The sequence below is a fragment of the Gallinula chloropus genome (assembly GCF_964237585.1).
Source record: "Gallinula chloropus genome assembly, chromosome: 7".
Taxonomy (NCBI): domain Eukaryota; kingdom Metazoa; phylum Chordata; class Aves; order Gruiformes; family Rallidae; genus Gallinula; species Gallinula chloropus.
In genome coordinates, this window is record NC_140092.1 from 6,362,257 (window position 1) to 6,377,736 (window position 15,480).

General features: G+C 41.4%; 1 protein-coding gene across 3 annotated transcripts in view; it reads right to left on the reverse strand.

The window, feature by feature from the left end:
• The window catches only part of LDB2 (LIM domain binding 2), a gene marked incomplete at both ends in the record, with an annotated part of 220,579 nt that extends 206,934 nt beyond the window's left edge, over nt 1–13,645 (reverse strand). For all 3 annotated transcript variants that reach the window (XM_084266994.1, XM_084266993.1, XM_084266995.1), the window contains one exon: nt 13,514–13,645. In XM_084266994.1, the coding sequence (XP_084123120.1) occupies nt 13,514–13,645 (132 nt within the window). The remainder of the gene's footprint in view (nt 1–13,513) is intronic.
• Nucleotides 13,646–15,480: the final 1,835 nt, after the last annotated feature.

Sequence of the window (15,480 nt, forward strand, 5' to 3'; positions counted from 1 at the left end):
GAATAAACCTAATAATAAGTCTTGGACAATGTGTTATTTTTTAGTACAGCTAACAATGCCCACTTTGGAGTCCACTTTCAACCAGCGTGTGGATGAGCTCAGCTAAATCATGCACATCGTGCAGTCTGCGAGATCTACCTACTATTCTGCTAATATGTGTGTCCTACATCTCTCCACTGCTGAATTTCTCATTGAGAAAAGCTCCCTTCCCTCCCCCCCTTTCTGTTATTTGTTTGGCTTCACAATATCCCTTAATAACAAGTGCTGCTTGTTCTTAACCATGCTTTCTAGTATACCTTTGGCATTTGTGAAATGCTAAATGCAAACATAACCTAAGCCCCTGAATGTGTGGTTCTATTGCATCGTGAACTACAGACAACACTTAAAAGCTGAATACACCCTTCTAGTCCTTCTAAGGCACCTCAAATTCATCTCTATAGAACTAAAATCATTAAGCCCATTAGAATAGGTAGGGTCCACAAAACAAACTTCTGCCAAACCAGCTTCTGGACCTTTTCCTAGCACCCTCATACACAGAGCCAAAGGCTTATTTCATTGACAAGAACAGGAAAGCTTTCCATGGGATGAGGAGCTGTAGTTACAGGATCAGGCTGAAACAAACCTAGGAAGCTTGTGATAGAGAAAAAGGGGTTTGGGTTTTTTTGTTGTGGTGTTTTTTTTTGTTTTTTTTTTTGTTTTTTTTTTTTATTAAATCACAACAGCACCATTGGCCCACAAACTATGTTATTAGCAATCATGCATCTGTGTGCCATCAATCTCCAAGGAAGGGAAAGACTGCTGGGCTGAGCTCTCAATTTATGTTTCTCAGTTGACTCTTATAATCACACTCAGTGTTCTCAAGCTTAGAGCAGCTATTCTGGTAACAAAATTTGCACACCAGGTGGGTTTATCCAAGTTCCCATGATCCTAATAGTTTCATATGCCTCCTAATAATAATGAAAATTGTATAGGTAATTGTGTTTCTAAAAAGCCACCTTCAGCAAAATTAGGCGAGTTCTTTCCTCTCACCAGGAAAAATATTTTAATAAAGTAGCAAGTATACACCTATAAAAAATGGTGAGAAATCAACTCTTGAAAAAGAATCCACCTTTTTTTGATGCTGTCTTTAGATGCATCATTAAACAAAGCTAAGGGAATTCTGGGGTCTACAGATAACAAAAGGTCCCAAAATTGGATGAGCGGTGAGAAGGACAAGAATCCCTCAGTCCTGCAATGCTGTGGTCCAGATGAGGCATTAATATTCCTATTCTCAATTGCGATTAGAAAGAAGGCTCCAGCTCCTGTGCAGGGGTGGGCTAACCTGGCAGAGGTGCAGTGAACTGCTTCGCTCCCTTATTGAAATTCAGTCCATCTAATTGATACTGCAGAAGGCAGTAGCATAATGAAACAGAGCAGAGATCATTTCAGTAGTTTTACCCATCCGCGCTCTCCTGCTCCTGACCAATGTATAACCCTGCACAGGACTCCACTTTCCAACTTCAAGCAGTCTCAGGAATGATTTAAGTTTCTATAATATGGTAACCATTAAGATATTGCTATTAGATCACCATTCAGAAATGTACTGAGACTGTGGCTACCTTCATTTGTGTAACACCAAATAACATTTGAGTTTTGCTTAAGGTAGCCCAGTTTCTTTCAAAATAACAATTTAAACCACACCTTCCCCTCAGAACCAAAATAAAATATTCATAAGTATCTCATCTATTTGCAAGCAAATACAGGTAATGTCTGTTAAAAAGCAAATCCATTAGACTCTGAGTAGTTTTGGTATTGTAAGTAGTTTCCAAAAGGCAACAGATGCGGGGACGGGGGAGGGGGAAGTTGATTTTGTCTCTTTAATATTCAAAGTGGGTCTGTTCTCACTGGCTAATTAAATCAGTAGAGTGCAAACAATAAAAGAAAAAAAATAAGTGTTGCCTTTCTTCCCTAGAAGAACTTCTCTGGTTCATCTCTACTTATTTATTACAAGAACTTAATTACAAGACTTTACAATATTCCCTCCCCGAATCCTTGGGAAATAAGATATATGTTCCACAGCACCAGTTCCCATCGAGAAGAATGTGCTTTTCCTGTGGAATTTAAGATAAGATCGTCTTTCCACTGTCAAGAGAAAATGGACTTGGAATGCTTTGATTGACATGAAACTACTGAAGAATCACACTAAAAAAGTACTGGATTTAATAACAATATCAGATGTACAGATCAGCCAGCAGAATCCTGCCCTATAATATATTTGCACTTGCTTGGCAAAACCTGTAGGTTTACACGGGTGTGTTGAATTGAGAAGTAACAAAATGTGTTAATAACGTTAAACAGTCCTTTTCTAAGTACCTACAGTATTGTGGTATTTTCTAGTCAGATAATTCTTTGCAGTGCATAAATACATAGGATATAAAGGAAAACATTTCGATTTGTGAAAACAAAATGAATGTGATATATTTAGATTTGGTTTTGCAATAATTTTAAATACTATCTACTTTTAGCCTTCAGTTTGTTACAATACATAGCACAGTATTAAAAGTGGGCTGCAGATACAAGACCAGACCTCCACTGTGCTAGCACTGTACAAGAACAGAGAAGGTGCTCCCAAACCCAAGCATCTTATACTGAACCTAATGGTACACATCATGAAGACAAAGGTTGTACATGAGCATCACTAGCCACCTAACTCTAAGAGCATAAAGCTCAGCCAAGGTTCCAAATACCTATGCATGAATTAAGGTAGATTGCATGCCCTGAGCCCTGTGCTGCTACTGCTTCTTCCCACACCAGGCAAGTTAAACTCAAGTTTGGGCATGTCCATCAGTGGATGCACCTGAAGATAAAAGGAACCACAGAGGGATGCAGACCCCCCAAATCATAAGGGAGCATATACAGCAGTAGGTTGATATTTGGTAACAGAAGGCAACTGTTTCAGCCCAGTTGTTGCCAAGTGTTTGAAAGCATCAGAGCCAAAATGTGTTACAGGACAACATTTACAAGAAGCTCCTCTTGAATGCTCAGGATCACCATGGAAGGGAACATGGATGTGCTTGTTTGAAAATGTAACAAGTGACAACCAAGAGAGTAGTGTCAGGTCCTGTGAAGTCCTGAGGCTTTATAGATGCAGAGTTCCTTCTCACCTTCCTTCTCTACACATTATTGGCCCAATTTTAAGAGATGTATTGGGAATTTCTCAGCGAAATACAGCTTCACTGTAGTTAATGAATTATCCACAGCTGCAAACACTGATCTATTTAATCCTAAATTCAGTGTTTTTGAGAGCTGTGTGCCTATTGCCAAATGCTTACTATACCTTAGTTACTTTTAACTCTGCTACTGTTTGAACATACTCAGCACCAAAAAGTACTTTACTCCCTTCAAGCATCCTTCTGGTTAACCAAATTAATGGTTGCAAACAAATGAAATATTTACTCTGTACTGCAGCCAAAACCGTGTTTCTTTATGTAATCCGAATGATGAGCAAACACTAGAGTGCTGCAGATAATAGTGGCAGGTCAGACTTAGCAAAATGATGTCCTGTCTTACAATATATCACAGTAAAATACATAAAATAAGGACCCCGAACAGAAATGTGCCCCCTACTGCTTAACTGTATCTTGATAACACAGTAAAGTAACCCAGGACAGATATTTCTGTTGGTAGCTGTATGAGAGGGTATTTATCAACACCCATTAACCTCTGGCTTTTACCTGTTAGTTTAGTAAAAGATGCTTGTGTTGCTTCACGAGCCACAAGGTGTCACAGTGGCTCAGCTGGTGGGATTCTTGTCAGTCCAGACACGCAGGTTGTGGCTTCAGGTTACGTACTGGTGCTAACACTGCTTGGTACTAGGGAGCCTGTGCTACGCCACGTACTTAGTAGTGCAGCCCGTTGGATGAAACAATCAGTCAAGGTGTAACTCGGTTGCTTCAGGATGCTCTTGATGTAGGTGTTAAATAATCTTACGGCACGGTGGATAAGAGATGTACTTGGTGCGCTGGCGTCTTGACCGATCTTTTTACTTTGCATTATTAACCCTGACCCGAGTGTTAAGAGGTACTGAAAGGAGCTGAGCTAATCATTCACATCAAATAATAAATTTTATTAATTCCACTTCGTTCTACCCAGAGATGCTAGGAATTAATAGCAATTTCCTTGAATGCATTAATTATTCAAATTTAAGGCATATTTTTACTAGTCTTTCATAACAAGCAGTGTGCTGTAAGCATGTAATATTCTGCTAAGCCTATATGCTTATATATTGGTCATATACATTGTGTGTTACTGTTTCACATTCTTGACTGGATGAGCACAGATGGAGCTAGAGCTTGAAATGCCAGGAAGCTTTGAATTTTTTCACCAATTCTTTCTTATTACGTTTTTCTAAACTAGCTGCACAGTAAGCAGCATCCTGATCTGTGAAAAAGAAATATGCACGTGCATCATATCTACTGACCTGTAATTTTGCCATTGCTGCCAATCGTTGCCATTAATTTGTTTTACTTTCATACATAGTCAGTCCTCACTGCAAAGCAATCAGAGATTCTTCTCTGGTCTATCTTTAAATTTCCTGGTTCTGTCTGGGAGGATTTTGGAAACTCAAACTGGAAAATACTACCTCTCAGTTTAGCCCATGTAAAATGAGCAACTTTTCCAGAATGCTTAACAAATCAAAATTTATATTCTGCAGTTATTAGTAAGAATAAAACTCCATTGATCAAACATTCACAGAAATGCATAGAGTGCACCAGCACAGCCAGAGTAAATTCACTGTTAAACTCAAGTGAATAGTCATGGCAATTTTGCGTGCAGTATTTGTTGCACTCAGGTAATGAACCCTTACCCAGTGCGTTGGCTTTTCATGTCCCATTATTCATGCTAACACGTTCATTAAAATGGGCCTATGCTTTTTAACATAATCAGCAATGTGCATAGGTGTGGCCTTCAAAGAGTTATTACCACAGTTTACAGGCACGCTGTTCGTAAATACAAGCAGAACTCCAGTCAGTGCAAAATGCCAAGCTTCCCACAAAACATATGGTAATTTTTGCTCTGTAAAATGGATAGCTGTGCTATATAATGCATAATTGCAGCACATTATATCTGAACTTCTAATTGCTTAAAATGATACTTCAAATCACATCAACAACATTATTACCTAATTACCCTAAGGGTTAACTGATACTCCAGTGATTAAGTCTAGGTAGAAGTGATGGAGCTGTTGTACTGCCTTCATCCACTGCAGCAAGTGGTATGGTTGCAAATGCACATATAGAATCTATACGCTCTCAGTGCGTTTAACATCATGCTATGGTGAAGAGGAAAGGTGGAGAAAAGCTGGCTGAGTACCAAATGGAAGGAAGGAGGGTCCCTCCTTCAAGATGCTGAAAAAACTTCAACAAGAAGAATTGTCATTTATTCAGAAGGAACTATTTCACAGCAGTTGTTTTCCTTTCAAGTCACAGTAACATTACTGTGATTAGATGACAATGGAGTAACATGGAAACAGTTTTGGTACTTCAGGTGGTTATAAGCATTATAGAAGACAATGACACTGATCTGAAAAGGCAAGTTACTATCAGAATACGGGAGACAGAGTAAGAGACAGTTGTAGACCTTCCTCTACCACTGCATAACCCACGCATGAGACACCTCTAAACAGCAGGAAGAAAACACAGCATTCCAGGTGCAAAGCGGTTCACATTTCCTTTTCCTGCGGAAGAGAAGATGGCTAAGAATGCTGGTGCTGCTGACTGTCTTCCTGAGGGATGGAGTGTGGTGAGGATGATCCATCTTAAACAATAAACCAATGTACTCTATTTACTTTTTTGTTTTCTGAGCATTTTCCTCTCCCTGTGTGACTATTCTATTTAAAGATTCAGAATATTTCTTTTTGTACAACGTGGTCATTAATATTTCAGAAATCTCTTTGTAACCTACTCTAGGACAGATGGCAACTCTTTCTCTGACACAGTCTTCTGCTAATAGCTGAGGCAAAATTACACAACTGGAACAAGAATCAAAACACATTAAATACTTTAAACATGAAATGTACTGGAAGTCATAATTTGCTCAATTTACTACTTTAGAAAATAACCTAATAAAAAAGTAGTTAAAAACCCAAACGTTTGAAAGTCCAAAAGAAAAGTAAAAATAGTCCTCTGCACAGGCTATGTAAAACTGCACATACTGAGAGTCACACAGGGACAGTCGTTTATTTCCAGGTATTTAGTTTTTGCAGAATGAGCACCGTGATCTATGATTAGGTCTATTCTTGGGTCTGCCTGATAAAAGTGTGTGATCACTTTTATACACACACAGTGTTTTGCTTGTTGCCTGAATGCAACAGGTAAGGTCATACAACTAGCCCATACAATTCTTCTGGCTCATGAAGGATGCTCTAGTTTCAGCTGTGTAAAATTAACAGGACCTGGTGAGTAATCTGATGGCAAAAACTATACCCAGAGATTAGATTCCCACGTTCCCTTTTGCAGCACATGTACAAATGACAGAGAGAGATCTGAATGTTTCTGCACAACTAACCAGGCTTGGCAAGCTGACCCCGTGCCTTAGGATCAGGAAAGATAGCTATCAGCAGGTCACAAGTGAGAGAGACAACAGCACTGCTCTTTTTATTAGTTGCTTGGAAGGACTGTAAGACCTAACCCTTCAGTTTGCAGGTAACCAAACTATAGATTTTAAGTACATTTAGAAACCTGCATATAGTTATGGCTTTACTGTGTCAGTTGTGAGTTTGTGACTCTGTCCTGCCAAGTACCTGGATGTGGACATTGACAACTGAAAGACCTTAAGGAGATGTTCTAATTTGACACTTACACTTGGCTGTAGTTAGAGTGATTCATAAAGAAGTCTGCTACACTCAAGTCTCATGCTTCAAGTCCGCATGATGCAGATGGGAACATCACCCTGGCCAAGACCTTCTTCAGGATTATGCCTTCTCAACAATGGTATATAAACAGCAAGGTGGTGCCAAGGCAACCTAAGTCTCCTGGAGAGGACAGCCTGCTCCTGTAAAATTTATGGCCTTTGCAAAGACTTTGCATTACCAACACTCTATTGAGTCCTGAAGGGGACTCAAAAAACAGTCCTAGTTCACATTTAGTTCTGCAAAGGTCTCATTTTTCCAGGTCAGTGATTTTTCACTGGCCCCATAAGGCACAAAAGCACCAGAGTTGCCTCCAGAAGCATCACCTGTTCCTGTACTGAGTTTATGGAACACAGGTGGTTCTACTTGATCCCCAGTTACCTCCAGAGTACCAACATGTACTATTCAGCTTAGATCAGGAACTTACAGGCACAGCTGTCCACCACAATGTAAGAGAAATAGAAACAGTATTCTGAAGATAAAGTGCTTTCTCTCTGTAATTCTAACAGTAACTAAACACAGAAGAACGTACTGGGGAAAAGACAGACACAAGCCTAGGGAGACAATTTCATCCAGGGGCTCAGGGAGGTTTCTTTCACTACTGTTTTTGCCTAATAAATAAGACCACTGAGACCTGGCCAACAAGCCCTGCCCTACCACAGTCATTTTTGAAGACTAATCAGCAGCCTCTTTGGGCAACCCTGTCCCAGCCAGGACCCCGTCTCTGAGGCTTCAAGTAGCCCAGACATGAGTTTTGGAAATGAGCACCCAGCAGAACTGAGGGTATATGCTGGCCTGTTTACACAGTACAGTGCAGGAAAGCAAGCTCTTCTTAGGGAGGAAGCAACTGAACAAAGTATCGGCACAGTTGGAATGCCTGTGTACAGCAGATATGCAACTTCTGGCAAAAAGATATATAAAAAAAATACCATTTGAAGTGAGGAATCCAGCTAAAAATATTGCAGTGAGTTTAGCAATCTACCCATACCCTTTTTCTGTAAACAAAGGAACTGCGTATACCAAAACCAAATGATTTCTTTTTTTTTTTATCAGATCTTGCAATCCTACTGCAGGCAAAACTCCAGCTTAAACAAGAGCACAGAACTGGGCCCTCGTTATGATCTCTATTTTGTTCTTCCTCACTGTCCAGAGGCTTCTATTTTTGAGACTGGATCTGCATAGTAAATCTTGTTTACATCAGGGAAAGACCGAGTTTTAGGTTTTTTAGGTGGATTTATGGTTTAAAGAGGAAAAAATGAGAAGAGAGGCTTGAAAATGTTTCTTTTACAGAAAAATATCTAGTAAGCATCAGAGTGATTTGTAGAGGAGATCCATTTTTACACTTCCACACTGACTCTCTCCCCCCTTGCCAGCCCCCTGCCCCCAAAAGCTCTGTTCCTTACATGTGCAGTTTACATTCTATATTATAACTTTAGGGGGAAAAAGAAAAAGCAGCAAGACATCTCTGATTGTAAGTTAAGGATCAACATGGAGAGGAAGTAGGTTTTTTTTCTCCCCCAGCCTCATAAGAATTGTTAGTTTGTAAAAATTTTAATTGAAAACATCTGCAACTGAATTTTTTTACAGGGATGAAAAAACTATATGAAATAAAAGACAATCAGTAAAAAGACCCTTGAATCCATTCTGAAGGCAGTGTCTGCCTAAAGGACTTCATGGGTTTTCTTTTGAAACTGACCTTTCAGTTTCAGCAAAGCATGGTTTACAAGTTCTCTTTTAAAATACTTTACTCATGTTCCTAGAATTGCTAAGTATTAGTATATTTGTGGGTGAGAGAGTATTTCCTCAAAAATATTTTGAGACAGAAGTTTATGTGTTTTCCCCTCAACAAAACAAACGCATTGGACAAACTCAGACTTATATACACAATATGAGAGATCTGTTTGTGATACTAAGTTGCTATGTGAACAAATGTGATGTCACAACATAGATTTTTATGACTAATGTATTAAAAATGCATCAGGAAGAAGAAGAAAATATTATTTCATCAGATAACAATGTCAGAGAGCAAAAGAAGATACTTCCATTAAAATGCAGAATTTTTGTTTTGCATTGATTTGCTTTGCTTTAAATATTTGGTTGAATATGAATGTCTGTGTAAGCTTCCAATTCATTTAGTAGCTTTGAAATAACCATAACATCCTCCTTTATTTTCCTTTTAATTTCCTTCCATTGTCAAATTTCTACTTTTCTTAAATTCACTACACAGTTTAACAGGAGTTTAATATGATTTGATTAAGCTGATTGTCTTTAAAACAAATAAGCTACTAATAAAGTTCTCTAGTCACCTTTAAAACACCTCTCCCTCAGTCAGAAGGAAAGCTGTATTTGGCGTGTAATGGTGATGCAAAGCATAACCTCTTGTAGTGACACAGAGAGATACAGGTGAATTTAATATCTTGTGAGATGCAAGAGTTCTAAAAATCTAGGGGCCTAAACAAACCAATGAGAGGCTTGATACATTTCTTTGATTATTGGCAACAAAGCAACGCCTCAAACTCGAAACTGTCAGCAACTTTGAGTGATCCAGCCACAGCACACTGCAACGTTGCTGGAAAATAATTACACAAGCAAAGATGTAGTCACCTTGTGTTTTAAGCACCAGCAATTTCAAATGATTAAAAATTAGAACAGAAACGGATTTACAACATCAAAGAGGAAAAGAGGCTTTTTTTTTTTTAAACATCGAGTTTTCTGAAAACAGAGAAAATAAATATTTCAGCTAATTTACTTATGCTGTGTAATGCTACCTAGAACTTTGGAAACTGCTGAATATGCCTCAACAGGACCGCTTTCTTGAAATGTTCAACTAACACAGATAGAAAAATATTAAGATAAACTGAGTTTGAGCGGATGGTAATGAAATCCTTAAAACCACACACAGAGCAATGAAACAGCTGCATTTTGGTTAACCAGAAAGTTAATCAACTATGGTAGAAGTAAATAAGATTTATCTTTATATCTGCCAGAGATTATTAAACATTTAAATATTCATTTTACTTCTTTAAATCAGGATTGTTGATGCATTACAAAATGGTACTAGACAGTCCCAAAGTATTATGAAGAAAGCACGTATTAATTTCCATTTGGAAAAATCTATTACCAGATTAGAACAACTTTTACGGAAGTTGAGGTGTTCCTGTACACTAGTTAGTAACTCAGACTCCCTAATTTACTTTAGATCACATAAGAATTAGCTAGGTGGTGGACTTCTGCCAGTACTTACATCATAAAACCACCCCCTGCCTGGGTGTGATTGGAATTCTTCGCCTAAGTCTGACCCTGAATTTAAAAAGGCACTTGTAGGTTCTGCCTGAGGAGCCCATAAAGCGTAAGAAGTTTGGAGAGCACAAGTTTGCACAGCTAGTGCAGGCTGGAGTTGCTAATTCTTTACTTTCATGACTCCAATTTCTTCCTAAAGAAAACAAGAACAACAAAGATAGCCGTGCTGCATCTAAAGGACCTTTCTTTATCGCTCTGTACTTGTCTGCTTAACACACTGAGCACATCCTTCACACTGACTCTTATTTCCTTCCACCCAATGCTGACACAAACCAGAGTGGAAGCAGTGGATTTCTGAGCGAGGGTCCCCAACTGCAGAGGCACTCTGAGGACACTTCTACCTCCCCCAACATACTGTAGACCCTGCTGCTGGAGAGCAGGAATAGCAATAGCATTTACCGGTGGATTCCCCAACCATGTCTCTACCAGCCCATTGCTTTTCTTGAGTCATCTCTCACCTACCTGCAAGCTCTGGAGAACAGCTACAGGAATTCACTATCAAGGTGGGCACTACAGACAGAGAGGACAAAACAGATTGGCATGACTTACGGATACTCTTTTCACGGGCTCTCCATCCAACCCCCAAACAACTTAATATAATTATGTGCATTTTGCTCTGCCTCAGAACTTCCACTGCTGCAAGGGACAGGAAAGAATCTGGCTCTAAAGAACATTAAGAACACTTTTATTTTGTAGGAAAATACCAAAAGCTTTCCAAGTATACATTTGGCATGAAAGCTTTAGGTTCCCATTTTTATAACACACCCTCACTTGCCACCGGTCACTCCAGAAGTCGGGTCCCAGTGGAATCTGCCAACTTGCTACCCCCGGTCTTTTGGAGAGTCTCTTTGTAATTCCTTTCCCCTTAAGCTGCTTTGCTTGTGCTCACCTACCCCCTGGGGCACACAGAGTACAAGCAGCCTCCTTCAGAGACCAGTGCCTACATTATTCCAAAGACTGCCTGAAGAGAAACAAGCCTTCATGCACTAAGCTTGTATCACCCACTGCACAAGCGCATTCCTTCCATGACATACAGGGCTCCATCGGTCTGGATTCAAAAAATTCAGAGCTAGTTATACATGCTCCAGAAGCCTTCAGCTACCAACCCCAAACATGCTTGAAAGTGTGTAAAATTAATGTGAAACTTCCACTACCAAGCTGTCCCAGAAGCCAGCATGATTCTTTACAGGCTGTGCAACACCTAGTCACTGCTTCAGTGTCCCAGGAAACTAATTTATATTTTTGCTTTTTTAATTAAGGAAGGTGTTTTAATTGGGGGATGATTGAGCTGAGCTGAAGCTAGCTAGAAAATACATTTCCATTTCAACAAACAACATTCACAGCACAGAGCTCAGAAATTAAAAAGCAGAGAACCAGAATGTAAACACTGAACAATCACAAGGCAAAAGTATTTTTACTCTGAGCAAATAAAAGAAATGCTGGAGCATAAGGCCTCCAGTAACTAAGCACTGTCTGTCAAAGTAAAATGCTGCTGAAACCCGTGGCAGTCCTAGCAAGGCTACTTTTTGCCCCCAACAGTCCATGGGAACATGTATTGCAAAACCTGGAATTAAATGTGCTGAAGTCTAACCCAGGACACCTCAGCAACGCAGGAGCGGGGAGTTGGTTCAGAAGTCCCTCGAAAACTTTTCTAGTGTGACATGTGTAAAGGAGCTGCAATCACAGACTGGTCACTTATTAGAAGTGCCACCAAAATAATACGTAAAAAGGCTAAAATAGCACTGACAGCTTTTCAGAACAGCTTGTTTATAAAACCCTGAAGGAAGCACTTAACGATACACATTTCTTCTTTTCACTTGAAAAAGTCTAGAAATGGTAACAGTGGTATGTACAGGAATGTAAGGAACAGAGTCGCAAGACACTGACAAGTAAACAGCAGCCAATAACGCCCCACACACCCTCCCAAGCCCCCTTCATTCCATCTAAATGGCCCTGACCCTCCAGGACCAGCAACTTGGGGCAAAACTGACAAGCGGTTGCCATGATTTTGGGAGCAATGAGCTGCTTGGAGTTTTTAGCCAGCAATACACAAAGTGTATTTACCAATTACTCCACAGCAATGTTTTAAGACTAGCAGCGAAAACAGTGTTAGAAAAGCAGTTACCCCGTAGTGGTTACCCAATCAGAAAGCAGGTCACATCTCGTTAGCTGTATCATATACATTAAACGTCACAGCTTCTCCATGGCTTAGCTGACAATTCAGGCATGTGTGTTTTGTTTTAGGATAACCTCACGTTCTCTTACAGAATTACAGTGCAACGAACAGATCAGAGATCCTTTACCATGCTTCATGGCACGAATTTGGCAGATATCTGCCTGTATATGAAGCCACTCGCTAGGAAACATTAATACTTTTAAAAAGTGTTTTCAGGGCACCAGTAGTAAACTACTACGAAAAATTGCAGCACCAAGAATGTTTGCAGCACAAATACAGACACATGGGCAGAAACGCAGCCTGATTCACTCCACACACTTTTCACTTCAGCAGCCTAAAAAGTGTGCTTTATCTAATCACGGCAACAACAAGATGCAGCTTTCACTGTTGTTTTTTGCCTTTAAGTGACAAAACTATTTCCCCTTCCCATTCAGCATAGTCTTTGTGGTGGCTGGTCCGGGTGTAGGAGCCGGAGTGATTAAACCACTAACACATTATACAAAGCCCAGCCAACAGCGAAGGTAGTTTGCATTATTGGGTACTTTTGACAGCTATATGATAAAGTCGTGAACCGATCAGCCCTGTTGCCAAAAGCAACTGCGTTCCAAACGTAAACATCAATTTCTCTTGTCGCTCTTCCTGAACATGTGTGTTTTAAGTGCAGCCGAGGAATAAGTTTTTAAAACTCTGCTCCTGCTTTCAGCTATCATTCATTTTTAATTTTAACGACTTTACAAAGCAAACCCAGAGAAAGGTTCATCTCTCCCCCTGAACCTGCAACATTTCTGAATTAGTTGGGGTGTTTTTTTTTGCAAAAGCTGAAGCGGTACCTTGCAACATCCTAGCTGCAAATGCCAGCAGGACAGACCCTGAGCAAACAACGCACTAAGGCAAAGAAATTTCCTGAGACCAGCGTTACAATCAATCCTGAAGTGCTGTACTGTAATTTCAAGATTTCAGCCTAAGCTTGTATCTCCTCAAAGAGTTGCTCTGCGTGGAAACATAATGAGGGATTACCCAATTAAACTAGTAAATTAATTAGGGTCCGTGCCTGCATATACTGTACTGTCTAGTGGGACGCTTCAGCTGGAATTCGGGCTGAAACCTACCACGGTCCATGCACAGGAAAACAAGGCTGAGGGACTTACCTCCGTCCGCGACTGCAGCCTCTTGTTCATTTCATATATTCGGTACTCTGGTTGCACCATGTATGGTGTGTGTCTCCTATAAAATGGGCCAAAAGGAGAAGAATAGAAAGGGTCATGTGGTGTGCTGGACATCTTGCCTGCTTGCAGAGATTCAAGCTACACAGAGTATCATCAACATCCATACAGAGCACATGGGCTGTGTGTTCTTCACAGTACAAAGTAGCAGCGCGCACACACACACACATCCAGGCTGCACGCACTGCCTGGGAACTGCTGTGGGAGCCCTCTATAGCAGGAGACGAGGGGGGGGATGATGGGGGGGGTGGGAGGGGGGGGGGGGGAGCGGGAGCGCACAGGCTCCGGAGAGAGAGAGAGAGAGAGAGAGAGGAGAGAGGGAGAGACTGGATAGCTTCAGGCACCACCGCTCGTTTTTAAAGCAGCAGTTTCTGGAGGGGTCATTTCCTGTCCACGCTGTAGACTAGTTCAAAAATATAATTTTCCTCCCCGCCTGACAGAGGTCTAAGGTTTGGGTTTAATTTTTCCCAGCCAGGACCCCTTCAGGAACCTGGCAGCAAGGCTTGTTAGCATATAGGTGGTTTAAAAGCTGCCTGAGCCAATCACCCTCTGCGAGCAGCACGCTTGGGTAATGTCAGAAATGTGATTACTACAAAATACATAAACACAGGCCACGGCGATCCCCGCCGCTTTGCAGCTGGTGATTCACCCGCTCCGAGACGGTTCCCTTCAGCGCAGCGCTGCCCGCCCGAAGTGGCTGGTGCCCGGCTGCCGAGGCTTCGGCAGCGCTCGCCGCCCCGGCGGTGCCTTTTTTGGGGGAGGGGGACGAGGCGGAGGGGAGGGAGGGGAGGGTCGCACCTCACATCAACAGTTTGGGGGGGGGGAATGAGAGGGAGGGCGGCCTTGCTGCCGCACCAGAGGCGGGATGGCCGGGGGGGAGCCTGCACAAAGAAATAACCTCCATCCACCACACTTCACACAATGGAGAGCAGGGAAACGCTCCTGACAGAAACCTCCCGGAAAAAAACCGTACACACACACACACACACACAAAGAGCCGGGAGGATTTGGGGAGGGGAGGGGGCTGGAGAGGGTGGGGGAGAGCCCCGAATGACTGGCTGGCAAGCCCGTTCCGCGGGGGTTACAAATAAACAAACGGATCGTCTTAAAAGCAGCTATCCGGCTTAAAGGTGGCGTCAGCTAGGTGGGAGACCGGTCCCTATTTCCAGGATCATTCCTGCGCACAAATCCGCTAAGAGTACAAGAGTACGTTGCAAATGAAAGATACCCAAAACTCGGGGGGGTGGGGAGGGGGGGGATGGGGGTGAGTGCGGGGGGGAGGGCAGGGAGGCAGAGGGGAGGTAATCACCTTTTGGGGGTGAAGGATGAACTTTGTTGAATCCTACTTGCAGGAAAAAGTGCTGGGAGTGGACACCACGTGAACAGAAAGTCCTCGAAATAAAGAGGAAACAAAATGGGCTCATCCGCTGCATGGGGAAGCACAAGGTTTAAGAGGGGCGCCTTGAAATTACCTGGACAAAACAGCCCTTAGAGCACAGACTGTGTCTATACACAGCTGTAAAGTGTCAGGCATTATTTACAGTACCAAATAAATGTAAAAACAACAATAAACAGCGCTGAATTAGTCTCTCATGTAAATTCATTCAAGCAAATGGAACCACTCTAGGAACAGATTTAGTTAACTAATATGATTAAGAGAATAACAATCGGCTGCATTCACAGTGTTTTTCAGCCGAGGTGCTTTGCAGGAACGCTGGGGAGTCGCCCATTTCACAGATGGGGAAATGAAGGCACGACTATCACTTGTTCTAAATGTATGTTAATAATCCCACAAAGTATTTGAACATGAGCTGGTTTCACCCACTGCCAAAAAATTAAGTCAAGTCTGACTAAATGTAGGGATATTTTAAGAGAGTTTTCACTGGTATTTG